The sequence below is a fragment of the Ictidomys tridecemlineatus genome, chromosome 4, assembly GCF_052094955.1.
Source record: "Ictidomys tridecemlineatus isolate mIctTri1 chromosome 4, mIctTri1.hap1, whole genome shotgun sequence".
In the NCBI taxonomy this organism is placed as follows: Eukaryota; Metazoa; Chordata; class Mammalia; order Rodentia; family Sciuridae; genus Ictidomys; species Ictidomys tridecemlineatus.
Window position 1 is genome coordinate 6,482,875 of NC_135480.1, and position 13,330 is coordinate 6,496,204.

Consider the following 13,330-nt stretch of genomic DNA (forward strand, 5'->3'; position numbering starts at 1 on the left):
TGGGCGGCGGCACCAGCCAATAGGCGCGCCGAGGCAAGCTCCTTCGGCCTGCTCCCCTCACCCCCACCCGCCCAGGCTCTAGGGTGTCGTGCGCTTGGCCCTGCGGCCTTGGCCTTTTGTCCGTGGGCCAAGCTTGCGCCGGAGCTGAGCATTTCGGTGCCCCACCTGGCCGGGGCCTGGTCCGTGCAGACAGGGTCCCCGAGCCCGGGCGGGGCTAGCGTGTCATGGACAGAGAGCATCAGGGTCCTCACCTCACACACAACCAGGACCCCACCCTTTGGGGTTTCGCCTTCGTCCCCCGACCTCAGTGTTGCAGGTGGAAACCTGCCCAGTGGGAGTAATGTGGCTCCCCGGTCCTCACTGGACTCGGGGATCTGGCGGGGAGACTCTTTGGAGACCGCAGAACTCTGGGTCCGGGGAATCGCCCAGGTGGTCCTGCCAGCGCAGGGGCACGAGAAACGCTCCCGAGTGCTTCACTGCACCGCCACACACAGGTGTGGGCCTGGAGGGAGCCGCTAAACATTTCCAAGTCACGGTTTCCTCAATACAAAAGGGCGAGGGCGGAAAGGGGCGGGCGGTTTCTTGGTGCTTGCCCGGTGTCCGCTAGATGAGAAAGCTTCCAGTGACCCCGGAAGGCAGCCCAGTGCAGAGGCGGTGGGAAGTCCACTCTTACACGTCAGGAGCCTGGGCCTAGGTGGGGCATGAATGTAGAAGTGCCTGGAGCTGGACGTGGGCCAAGTGGGGAGCTTGGTGACAGGCTCAAGATCAGACTGGGGGGTGGAGTCAGGTGGCCTAAGGTCAAATCCGGTTTCTATCACCTAAGGGTTCTGTGACCTTAGGTGGGTCACTTTATCTCACCAAGTTGTGGCTTCATCAGCTGGAAAACTGGGCTAACTGAAAAACCACTTCTAGGATGTTGTAGGCTTCAGTGAATGTCGACTGGGCAGTACTGCCCCCTAGAGTTGTGTACATGCAAATGGGGTGTTTGAGGGTCTGAAATCTGGCACTCTGTCCTTGTGACACCTGCTTCTAGGCCCAGAGCAGCAACTGCCCATCACAGGAGCCAAGTTTCTCATTTACAAAGATGCACAAGGCTCTGCTTGGCATGACAGTGCTGCTAGCTATTGGCTCTGATGACAATTGCCATTATAAGGAGGAGCTCAATAAAAGGGTATATAACCATACAAAAGTCATCTTTTCTATAGGAAAGTCACAGGTCTCAATTCTCATTGTTTTTAAAATGATTATAAAATGGATTGATTCAGGTGAAGTCGAATGTACATAGGAGGTAAAGTGGTCCATGGCCACCAGGGGGCTCAGGCAAGCTAAAGAGCCGGGTACACAGGACCCTCAACCAAGCTTTAAAATTCCCATTTTTATGATTGTGGTTAATGAGAGCGCTTAATTGAGGTCTTTTGTCAGTTGTTTGCCATGGAGAATCTCATTTAATTCTTGCAAAACCCCTGAGATAGGATACCACTGCACAGATGGAAAGACTGAAGCTAAGGGGATTATTGACTTCCCTAAGGCCATACAGATATTTTCAGGAATCCCTGAACTAGGGCCTAGTCTTATTCAGACCTTCCACCACACTGTCCCTTCCACCTGTCCCAAAAACACATGCATACCCACACTCACACAGAACTGTCTACTCACTGGAGTCATGCTCATCCCCTGCCTTGGCCCTTCCCCTGGAGAATGTCAAAGAGATAGGTGAGGAAGCAGTGTTAAGTATGTACTGTGGCACCAGTGCCTTCCAGACATTCACAGCCACTTGATGAGGAAGGGACTGTCATCCTATTTAAATGAGGCTCCAAGATCTGACAAAGGGCATAGCTGGGGCAAGTCCCAGGCCATCTGACCCCTCCCGCCAATACCTACAAGTTCTCCCCAGCACTGAGGGTAGTGCCCCTAGCTTTTCTCCCTCCCAGAGTTTGAAACTCCCCACCAAAAATGGAATCAGATTTTTCCCTTTCCTGGTTCTCAACAGGGTCAGAAGAGGGAACAACTGGGGAGAATTGTGTTTCTACTGCTGTAGGATGGTTTGAAACGCTCCCACACCCACTCCAGCGTCCTTATCTGCCCTCCATCCCATGGTAACTAAGCATTACTTAGCAAGGAAACAAGGATGCAGTCACATCTCCCTCCTCTCACCATGCAAGCATGCCCTCTGTCCTCTCAATAGCCCAGGTCTGGTCTCTGTGGTCCTAACCAGCTGTGTGGCCCTGAGAAGTTCCCTCCAGGGGAAATTGCACTCCTCCTTTTTGCAGTTCTGGGGATTGAACCCAGGGCCTCTCCACCACTGAGCTACATCCTTAGCAGCTCTTATTTTTTGAGACAGGGTCTTGCTAAATTGCCCAGGGTAGCCTCAAACTTGAGATCTTCCTGCCTTAGCCTCCTGAGTTGTTGGGATTACAGGTGTGCACCACCAAGAATCTGCACTCCTAAGGCTCTGGACTCTCTACTGCACTGGGGATAATACCCAGGTCCTGCCTGCACTCAAAACCTTCTTTTTTCATATTTCCAGAATGTCCTTCTACCTGACTTCCTGGTTGGTCAGAGGGCAACCCTAGCAACACCCCTAGCTCCATCCTTGGTTCACAAGAATAGGTAACCCGTGATAAGGATGCACAAGGGGTCCAGCTCAGACACGGCCACCAGGGCTCACCAGACCCTAGTCCAGATACCCAAAGCCCCATCCCTCTTTCCTGCCCCACTGAACACCACGCTCATTGGTCACCAAGCATTTTCCCTGTCCTGCTATGCTGCTCCCCTCACCTGATCTGCCCTCCCAACTCTGCCCTTCCTCTAGAGAGACTCCCTGTACCTTCTCAGAAGCCTTCAGTTCTTGCTCAGAACACCCCAGCCTGGCTGATGGCCCACTGTATCGGCCTGGGGTGCAGGTGGCCAGCAGGTTGTGGTTGCCAGCTTCTGACACTAGCTTGGGCAGGTCTCTCCTCAGACAGGGAGCTGAGAAGGAAGGGCCTTGTTCATTGCTGGGACCCTGCATGGGGCTAGGCCATGGACAGTGGATGTCCACTGACTCCTTCTCTAGCCATTTGATGGGACAGACTTGAAAACCACATTCAGTTTAGCCCCACTCACTGAAGGAAAGCCATAGTGTCAGGGAGAGGAGCAGCCTTTGCCCCAATGGACAGCTCTGGGTTCAAGTCCTGGCTTGGCCACTTTCTAGCTATGTGACTTGGAGTTTGTGCCTTCATCTCCCTGTGAATGCAAAGGGTAATAACCTCCCTCCCTGGGTTAGTGTGAAGATTAAACAACAAAACCTCCGAGAAGCAGAGCCTGGTGCCTGGTGAGCGCTCAATGAATGCAGTTGTTATTATGGTTAGCACAGTGTGGGGCACACGTGGGCACTCAGTGATAGTAGCCCTTGTGTCAGAGCCAATGCTCTGGAGCCGAGAATCCTCTCTCTGCTTTGTTGACTCCTGGCTGTCCACAAATATGGATCCAAATCCTCCATCCAGCGTCTTCCCATCAGCCTGGCCCCGTCTCTGCTCTACCCCCATCTGCCCCTGCAGTCCATGCTCCAGCCTCTAGAATCTTTCACTCAGCCCTGTTTCCCTACCCCTAGGCTACACAGACTGTGCAGAGCACCCTCCCCATCCTATTGGCCTGGAGGAGTCCAAGCCACCATGGAGGCTGAGTTCCCTTGCCTCATTCACTTTCCTGTGGCCAGCAGTGATTCTTCCCCAGCCCTGAGAATTCTGTCATTTGGTAATTTGGTCCACCCTCCACTAGATAGTGAAATCCACCAGGTGGGGAACATGATTATCTCTGCATCCCCAGAGCCCACCTGGCACACACTGTAGCCTATGGTGGGCATCAGCACATGCCAGCACCAGCCTGCTGCCCACCTAGTACTTGCTCAGGGCTGGAGGCACTGCGTGCATGCGGGACACGTGGATTTGTCAGGGCAGCTGAGCAGCAAGGTTTATAGGGGAACCCGGCGGGGCAGCATCAGGAAGGACAGATACCTGTTACTGACTTGGCAGGCTCAGGGCACAGCCAGCCTAAGCTGGGGGTCAGGAACCACAGCTCCTTCACTCCCCCAAGGGCACAGTGTAGGCGGCATGATGTGGGATGCCCCTGGAAGGGCAGGGGCATGGGGCTGACTCCCTCCATCAGCCTGGAATAGCACTGGTGCTAAAGCCCTCATCAGTATGACTAGGGTAGAGATCTTGGGGACCTCCCTGGGGACCAGAGCTCAGGGGAAGGTCACAGCCCATCCAGTGTGTCCAGCCAGTGAGCAATGTGCCAACAGGTAGAGTCCCACATGCAGAGCTCCATCTGGGCTGCAGGGGGTGGGAGACCTGGGTGGGCAGGCGGGCACGGCAGCAGAGGCCCCAGGAGCTTAGTCCAGTGGCCCCTGGAAAATGAGGCGGACGCAGCCATGTTCACCCGTAAGCCAGGCCCCACAAAAGGGGCAGGCGGCATGGAAAGCATGGGTGCCGTGCGGTAGCGGCGTCTGGGCCCAGTAGCGGGCAGTCTTCTCAGAGCAGACGTGGCCGCAGGGTGCAAAGGCGTGGCTGGGCGGCCCAGGGTCCAGGCAGAGGCCAGCCTCCTGGCCAAGCCACAGGGGCACATAGGGCCCCACAAGGCGGCAGAGAGGACACTCGCGCTCCTGGGGGCCCCGTTCCCGCCGGCAGCCCCAGCCGTGGTAGCCGTGGACATGACCGCAGCGGACGTAGACCCAGGGCTGCTGCTTGTCAGGCGCTGTGCGACCGCGGGCTGGACTGGGGAAGGCCAAGGTGCTGAGGCCCACTGGGCACTGGGGCCGTGCTGCATTGGCCTCCTGCCGCTGAGCCTCCAGCTGCTTCAGCGTGGGTGCCCGCAGCAGCCCTGCCGGAGTGCGCCACAGCAGTGTGGCCCCACACAGGTCGATGAGTGAGCCGTCTTGCAGCACGTTGGATTCATTTTCCACCTGCCAGAGGCAGCAGAAGGGCCTTAGCCTAAGAGGCCCCAGCCCACCATCAGGCAGCCTCACCCCAGACAAGCCCTCTGTCTATCCCACTGACACTCTCTGGATAGGGCACACTGGGTCAGCAGGGCAGGCTGGGAGGTCATGTGGGAGTGGGAAGGCAGACAGAGGCTCCCTAGGCACTCGCTGTCCCCCACTCTCAGCATAGGCTTTGGTGTCCTCACTGGTCAAACCAGGAGGTCGGGACCCAAACAGGGTTTTTCCAAAGCCATCCCATAATGGAAGAGGCAGAAAACACCTCTTGTGCAGAATGTTACTACTGAGGCCAAGTCGGCTGTCCCAGGGTCATGGTTAACAGCAAGGACTCTGGAGTGACCTCATGGTTCAATAACTCTGTATTCTAAGGAGAGTAGCTTAACCTCTCTGTGTCTCAGTCTCCTTATCCTCAAGGTGGGTTCCAGGTCTCCATCTCAAGTGGGTCTCATGAAGATTAAATGAATTGATCAACATAAGTACTTGGACCAGAGCTTGGCACACAGCTCGACAAGTGTCTGGATAGTTTGTGTGCATAGATTTTTAAAATGACGCTTATCGGGCTGGGGATATAGTTTGCCCCACAAGCACAAAGCCATGGGTTCAATCCCCAGCACCACACACACACACACACACACACACACACACACACACACACAAAAGATGCTTCTCAACTCTCCCAGTAGCATCTCTAGATCAGCCCTGCTTTCCCCTGAGGTCTTCATCTCCTTGGCCAGCATGCTGAAACCCAGGAAGAGCCCTGAGTGGCCACATGCTACCTCTCTCTAGGACTCACTCCCAGCTCTGAACCTTCTTTCTCTGCTCTGTGCCACGTGGTGCTTCCACGTGGCCAGCACTGTCAGAACTACTCCAATGGCCCTTTCCCGCTGGGAGAGGATAATAAAGTGAAACCTGTTTGTATGTGACAGACACACTACAAACTGCCAACACTCTAGGCTATAAACTACTCACACATGGGCCAATTGTCACCCTCCTAAGAGGGTGTGATTTTTTTTAAGCTGCTGGTAGCCTTGCTGCTCTTGGTACTGCACAGTGTCTCTGTGCAGCTCCACTTCTCATCACCCCCCAGATCTTCAGGACTATGCAGGCTACACCTGGGGATGCTGGTCTGCTCCTGCCCGTGGGACAAGTGGCATGCGCCAAGAACTCCTGGGGTTCTAGATGGAGCCCACTGGGGCTCCCTCAGGCATGAGGACAGCAAGTCATCTTTCACCTTGGGCAGGGGGATGGGCAGATTATGCAGGCCTGGGAAGGGCTGTGTGGGAGATGGAGTGGGCCACCTACCAGCTTCCCCCGCTGCTGGGCTGAGCGACTGTCCCGCAGTGTGTACACATTCCCGCAGACGGAGATCTCCCTCCAGACACCTGGGGCCGAGTCTTCTGAGAAGCCTCCCGCAGGGTGCATCACCAGGACCCCATTGGTGGTCAGGCCATCCATCAGGCCATCGGGGGTCCGCCATTTGGCTGCCCGCTCCTGGGACCACATGAGGGATCCAATCACATCCCTGGGTATCCCCAGCTGGCTGTGTACCAGAGGGCTACGTCTGTACCCCAAGTTCAGAGGTAACCCAGACAGGCCAGCATGACTTGGGCACCACCTGATCTCCCTAAGCCTCAGGCTGCTGTCTATGGAGTGGGCTGTAAGCCCTCCCTGGGTCATGGTTAGGATGATTGTGGGTCGGTCCATCTCTCCAGGGCACGGCACCTCCCCAGCCTCCCCTTAGTTCACTCTCTAATGAAGAGCTGGTCCCTGCCTGGGGGTCACTCACTCCAAGGAAGATGTTGCTGGAGGCATCAAAGCCAGCGGCATAGATGCGGGCAGTATAGGGTGGCCTGCGGTCACAGAGGATGCGGCAGGCATAGCGGGAGATGGTGCTCTGGGCAGAAGGGCCCTCTGCAGCCCCTCCTCCAGGGGATGTGTCTGTTACCACAAAGTCTATCATGTTCTCTGTGGAGCGTCCAATCTGCAAGGGAGGGGAAGGCAAGCACAGGGGTTACACACGCACAGCTGGACTCACAGCTTCCCTCCCAAGCATCCCAGCAGCTGCTCTGTGTGCAAGGCCACCACACAACGAGGCTGCCAGACCCAGAGGAGGGGACTCCGGGCTCCCAGATAGGGTCTCCACGTCCAACTGGATATGGCTTGAAGCTTCTCCTTCTCTGCCTCCCCCCTTCCACACTCAATAAAAGCTAGTTGGTCTGCTTATAAAATAGTGGAAAAGTGGCACCTCTGGTATGGAAGGGATTCAATATTCACAACAAATGGTGACTTTTTAGTAAGAATTGACTCTAAGCTAAGTATTCTAGAGGAATACCTCAGTGTTATTATCAGTACCACTTACAGTTAGGGAGAGCAAGGCCCAGGAGGTTAAAGGACTCTTGCCCAAATTCATCCCATGGCGAGTGACGGAGCTGGCATCTGAACCCAGGCATGAGGACTCTCACACCTGCCCACCTGCCCTCTGGACTCGGAAGCCAAATGGCCCCCACTCTGGGTATCACATGTCTGTGTCTTGAAATGGCAGCTGCCTTGCTATGCCAGTGCAGAGCCGGTAACCCCTGCCAGGACATCCTGCTTCTTCATAGTACAGAGCACTGCCTTGTACCCCCCCACCCATAAGGGACCTTCCCATGGCCTTTAGCCCTGTGGCCTCACCTTGGAATGCCTGCAGAGCTCAGAGGCCAGGAGACTGGTGGAGGGGTTGAGCATACCTGGAACATGTCTGTGTCGCTGTCATGCGTGTACTCCACTATAACTGAGTGGCTCCGGGACAGTGTGTATGAGATGCTGTGCTGGCCTCGGTTACTCAGAGCCTGGTAGGGAGAAAGAAGTCACCTCCCAGGGCATGTGGCCATGAGAGATATAACCTTCTGAGCCAGAAATGAGCTCAGGGCCTGGCAGTGATCCCTGAGGAAGGGAGCTGCATCCTGTGCCAAGGGGACTGCTCAGCAGGTGCTCCTGCAGCCACCCCAAGGATGGACTATGGTTCCCATTTTACAGTTGAGGGAGCTGCAGCTCAGGGAGAAGTGACTTGGTTCTGCACAGCTGGAACTAGCAGAGCTGACTTCCACCCCATCCTCCAGGGCCAAGTCTTTCCCTTTGCTACTGTTGTGTAACCATCACATCCCACTCTAGGAGCCTTGGCTTCCTCTAAAATGATCCTTTCCATCCAGTAAATGAGGTCTGGTGGTCAAGGAAACATTTTGCAAACTGTAAAGTCCTGCGCACACTACAAAGGATTTCCCACCATCATCATTTCTCTGGTAGCCACTGTGAGTGACAGCACAGTGCACTGCCCTGCTCCACAGGGGCTGTGGGCAGGCCAAGACCTGGACCTGGGACAGGGTGCTAGGATAAACTGCTTGCCTTGGAGACGAGGGGTGTAGAGATGTGGTGCATGACATCTGGCTTCACTCCATTGGCATGTGGCCGGCGACTCAGTGCAAGGCGGCTTCGCCGACGACCCTTGTCCCCACTTGCCAGACACCCATTGTAGCTGTGGTTGTGGGGATTAAGAAGAAAGGGTTGTAGGAGGAGAGAAAGAAAGAGAAAGTGAGCCCCTGGCAAGACTTGAAGAAAACTGCCAGCTCCAGGCAGGTCCTACCGTCATAAACAAGATCTGGAAGCAACAAAAGCTAGAAGACCCTACAACAGCAGATTGGCATGTTAGGTGTGTTGTGGGGGGTGTCTTGCATTCATTTAACCAAGTGTTCCTGGATGCCTGAGCCATGCCTGGACAGGTGCTGGATGCTGGGGTTGTAGAAATGATATATCCAATGATCAGTTTTGTGCTGTCAGTGGAGGGGTCCCCAGCTTCTCAAGAACCCAGGCATCAACTGGCATGACAACATGCCTCTGGGCCCAAGCCAAGCGTACCCCAGGTCCAAAGGCAGAAGGAAATTCTGGCCCTCGGATCAGGTTTTTGGAGAGAAAGAACACCTACATAAGGCCATGAAGAAATGGAAAGGATTCACCTGTAGCAAACTATAACTTATTACACTAATACTAGAAAACAAATGAAGGAGATGAATGGATCCACAACGCTACTACCTCCATATCCCCTTCCATGTCAAGTTGCCACCTTCCTTTGCAGCTCTTGTCCAGGGGAAATGATGGTGAGAAGCAAAGATGGAGTGAGTCAGATCCTTGATGGCTGCCATATACTGCTACCTCTGTGTTCCTGGCCCTTCACATTCTTAATTACCTAATGGAATCTGTGCATTGTCCTGCCAGGCAAGTGTCTTTCTTTCCATTTTATGAATATGAGAACTGGAGGCTCAGGGAGGTAGACTGACTTGCCTCAGCCTATAAGTTAAAAAGTCCAGATTTGAGCTCAGGTCTGCCTGACTCCAGACTCGCAGATGTCCTTCTAGTTGAAGGGCTCAACCTAAGCCAAGGCCCCAAGGCTGGCAGGGTTTGTGAGATCAGGGATTGGTCATTTGGGTTGTAAAGTGTTATCAGGGGATGATGAAGTTGGTAGAAGGGCCCTGAACACTAGGCTAAGAATTATATTTCTGAAGGCAGTCATGGGCAATTAGCTGCCATATATAGCAGGAAGTGATGGGTGATTAGCTGCCATATACAGACAAGGACCACTTGAATCAGAATCTCCTGGTGAGTTTTTTAAAGTCCAGATTCTCTGGCCCTACCTATGGAGATTCTGATTCTGATTCTGACAAGGTGGGCCTATCAATGTGTGTTTTCAATGCACTTTCCAGTGGCTTTGATGCACAGCCAGCGTGGGGCTTCCCTGCTTTGCAGAGAATAGATGCTGGTACGGGCCCATCTCATTGGTCTACATTCTCCCCCATCAGTGGCCTTGCCCTCAGATGGAAAACCAGGCCTTTCCTGGGGACATGAAGCAGCTGTTATGCTCATGCAAGCACTCTAAGAGGGGCGTTGCTTTTGCCCTTTGGAGTTCTTCTCATGGGCTCAGGGGTGGTCTAGACAGCGGTGGTTTAGGACCCAGGTTCAGGATTCAGGTGGTCCTGGTTAATGGCCCATTTTTCAGAACCTACCTTGTAGTTTCATTTTAAAAACTAAATGAGGTAAAACATTTGAAAATTCTTGACACAGAATTTGGCATAGAAAACAAGCTCTTGATAACTGTTAGCTGTTATTGTTCTTAAGGGGAAAAAAGCCCATTATACATATGTGTCAATAAGCAATAGTCATCATTATTCCTTAATAATCATCATCATGAGGTTAAAGCTTATCAAGTAGTTTCTTCTGGACTGATGACAGAGAGAGGCCAAAAGGAGACATGGATTGGGGCAGAAAAAGAGAGATCTGTGCCTAGGGCAAGAGCTGTGAAGGAGGTGCAGGAATTCAGGTCAGGCCAAAACCAGGGGAAAAAAAAAAAGATGAGGTCTGTCCAGCCACCAATTCCAGTTGCTTTCTCTCTCCTGGCTTCAGTTTTCCCATCTGTAGCTTGAGGGTGAGCTGTAGCTTAGTGACAGTCCACTAGACCTAGAGTAAGAAAGACCTGGGTCCAAATCCCAGCCCTGCCACTTACCAGCTGTGTGCCCTTGGGCCAGTCACTTCCCCTCTCTGAGCCTCGGTTTCCTCACCTCCTTCCTCACAGCATCTTTGTGAAGATTGAAATGAAATAATGTCCATGAAAGGGCTTGGCACAGGCCTGCCTCCCAGATCACTTGATACGTGCCGGGCGCTGTTCTACATACTTAACAAAAATCATCTCTTTCCTTCCTTCCTTCCTTCCTTCTTTCCTTGCTTGCTTCTGACAACCCTCTGAGGCAGGGAATATTATCATCCCTGTTTGTAAAATGGGAATGGGAAATGGAGGCACAGAGAGTTCAGCAACTTGCAGAGGCAGAATTGGAATCAAGCAGTTTTGTTGCAGAACCAGAGTTCTTTGCCCCACACAACACATCATAGGTGCTTTGCAGAAGGCAGCAGTTGTTACTTTTTCTCATATGATCAGAAACTTGGGTGGGCTGTCTCAGGAATTCGTGAAAACAGGAAGATAAAATAATATTTATGAATTGAGGTAAGTTTAGTCAATTTTGTCTTTCAGCTGGGAAGGAAACAAGGGAAAACAGCAGAAGGCCCTACTTATTGGGAGCTGGGGCCCTCCCTCTGGCTGCTAGGTGCCCATCCCTCCCGGACCAGGGAGGCTCACCCCAGGACGATGAGTTCACCATACTTGATGGGCTCCTCGCCCGGCTGTGCATCTTCACTGGAAGAAAGGATGCAAGAGTCCTTGTTTCCGGGGTGCTGGAGGTCTGAGGTTCGGGGGGTCCCCACTTCAGGGTTTCCTTCCAGCACCATTCTGAGCAGAGTGAGAGAGAAGAAGAGAGCTTTGAAGCTTCCCACCCCAGTCCCCCTCAATCCCAGCTCCAGTCTGCTGCAAGCCACCTAGGCTAAGGCAGAGTGACCTTTCACACATCTATTGTTATGGCAACCATTCTCCTCTGCCTCCCCTAAACTGCCAAGGGTTGCTGGGACACCAGGGAGGGAGATGAGCAGAATGGAAACAAGAGGGGGAGGTGGCAGAGTCAGAGGTCCGGCATATTTGGTGGGGCCAGAGAAATGGAACAACTTGGTTGGTGGCCAAGATCCCAGTCTGGGATGTTCTTGGAAGAAGGGAAACCCAGGACTTGGGGGTCTTTAACTTGGTCTAAGACTCAATTCCTGGCTTGAGATTTTAGCCTCAGGACCTCTAAGTTACCCTCTGTCAGGTTCTTTGCACCCATCTATTCATCATGATCTTTCTGCCTCTTTGCATGTCTAGGCCTCTGTCCGTCTGTCTGTTTCTCAATGACTCTCTGTCCTCCCAGCACTGTCCTTCCCCTCCCATTTCTCTTCCCACCCTCCTCCCCCTCTCCTCCTGTTGCCTACTTCCACCTCACCATCCACCTGCCTCAGTCTCCCCATCTTGACCTCGCCCTGAGGGCAGGCCTCTCGACTCTCCTGCGTGCGCGCCCCCACCCTCCCTCAGGTGTCAGCGGTCCCCAGGCCTCTGGGTCTCTGGAGGCCTGTGGGGGCGGCGCTCCCCCCTCTGGCTCAGGCTGCAGCAGAGCTGCTTCCGCAGGCAGCCAGTTTGGAAAACATCCCTATGCTGTAGGGACTGCGCTGGGGCAGGCCGGTGCCCGGCGCCCCGGGCGGGCACAATGACGGCCCAGCGCATACGCAGATACACAGCCAGCGGCCCCTCCACATAAACACGCGTGCGTGCACAGTCCTGCACACCCGGGGCCCACCGGCAGAGCCCGGACGGGCGCAGAGCCCAGCCCGGACCCGCGACTGCAGGGACGAGAAGACGCGCAAACAGCCACAGGCGGCGGCCTCGGACCCACTCCCCCGTCACCCAGACACGCAAACACGCCCCCCGCGCCCGCCCGGCGCAGCCCCCGCCCCCTCAGCCCCGGCGGCCTCACCTGGCCGCTCTCCGGGCCCCGCTCTGCGCTGCTCCCTCCCCGCCTCGTCCCTGCTCGGCCCCGGGGCCGCTGCGGCGGGATGGGCCCGGCCCGCGGCGGCTCCGCGCTGCCTCGTCACGGGGACACCCGGGGCCGCGGGGAGGGGGACGAGCACGAATTGCCACGCTCCGCCCCCTGGGTTGAGGCCCCGCCCCGTTGGCCCCGCCCACAGAAGCCCCTCCTTGTCTAAGGCTCCGCCCCTTGCGGCCTAGCTTTGCCTTGGTCGGCAGAGCAACGCCCCTTACCGGGAGACCACGCCCCTCTGGAGGCCACGCCCCGGGCACCGCCCAGGGTACAGGAAAGCCCCGCCCACCGCTGTCTGAGGGACTCCCTCGCGCTCTCAGCTGGCTCAGGGACTCCTTGAAAGTCTACGAGACCCCTCCCCCATTTAGGGGTCCCCAGACTCCGCCCCCATTTCCGGGGACTCCGGGGGTTCTCCTAGAGACCCTGACGTCTTCTCCCACTGTGAGGCAGAGCCAGATCCCTGGTCTGAAGGCCCCTTTCCCTAGCTTTAGGCTGGGGGATCTGACATCCCATCTCCTGCCCGGAGATCCCGCCTCCCATATGGGGAAGCCACAGAATTAGAGGAGGAGAATTAGCGGGGGCGAGGAGCAGAGAGAAGGAAAATACTGAAGAAGGAGGGCGGGGTGTGCGTCGGCAGCAAAGGCAGTGGAAAGCGGCTGCGCTGAGTTAGAGACCTGTCTTCCAGCCCAGCTTGGCCACTTTCTCTCTCAGTGATTTGACCTCGGGCTGGCTCTGGGTCTCTGGGTATCCAGAGGCACACACCGTGCCCCCTCTTCCGCCACCACGTACACCCTGCCTGCGATAGCAAAAGGATAAGCAGAGCTTTGGGGGCATGCAGCCAGCCCCTCTAGGTCTGGGGCTTCCAAGAGACCTC

The 13,330-nt window shown here is 55.1% G+C and overlaps 1 protein-coding gene across 3 annotated transcripts; it reads right to left on the reverse strand.

Annotated features, from left to right (window-relative positions):
- Positions 1-3,314: 3,314 nt before the first annotated feature.
- Peli3 (pellino E3 ubiquitin protein ligase family member 3) lies at positions 3,315-12,562 on the reverse strand. 3 transcript variants are annotated; one of them, XM_005333382.5, is made up of 8 exons: positions 12,394-12,561; positions 11,136-11,285; positions 10,509-10,580; positions 8,360-8,489; positions 7,705-7,806; positions 6,762-6,956; positions 6,278-6,466; positions 3,315-4,942 (listed from the first exon to the last, which is right to left on the reverse strand). In XM_005333382.5, the coding sequence occupies exons 2-8, from the start codon at positions 11,282-11,284 to the stop codon at positions 4,373-4,375; spliced, it is 1,407 nt and encodes a 468-aa protein (XP_005333439.1). In that variant the 5' UTR covers position 11,285; positions 12,394-12,561; the 3' UTR covers positions 3,315-4,372. The 3 variants fall into 3 exon arrangements, with proteins under 3 accessions (XP_005333439.1, XP_040140001.1, XP_005333440.1); XM_040284067.2 differs by lacking the exon at positions 12,394-12,561 and adding an exon at positions 12,217-12,290; XM_005333383.5 differs by lacking the exon at positions 10,509-10,580 and having other exon boundaries at positions 12,394-12,562.
- Between the last annotated feature and the right edge of the window lie 768 nt (positions 12,563-13,330).

Bases quoted from the DNA above. Each gene is read 5' to 3' on its own strand.
- Peli3 (XM_005333382.5), bottom strand. From the start codon at position 11,284: ATGGTGCTGGAAGGAAACCCTGAAGTGGGGACCCCCCGAACCTCAGAC. The intron at 10,581-11,135 runs GTGAGCCTCCCT...ATCTTCACAAAG, and splicing joins GGTGAACTCATCGTCCTGGG to ATGCTGTGAGGAAGGAGGTG. The intron at 6,957-7,704 runs GTATGCTCAACC...CCTCCCTTGCAG, and splicing joins GCGACACAGACATGTTCCAG to ATTGGACGCTCCACAGAGAA.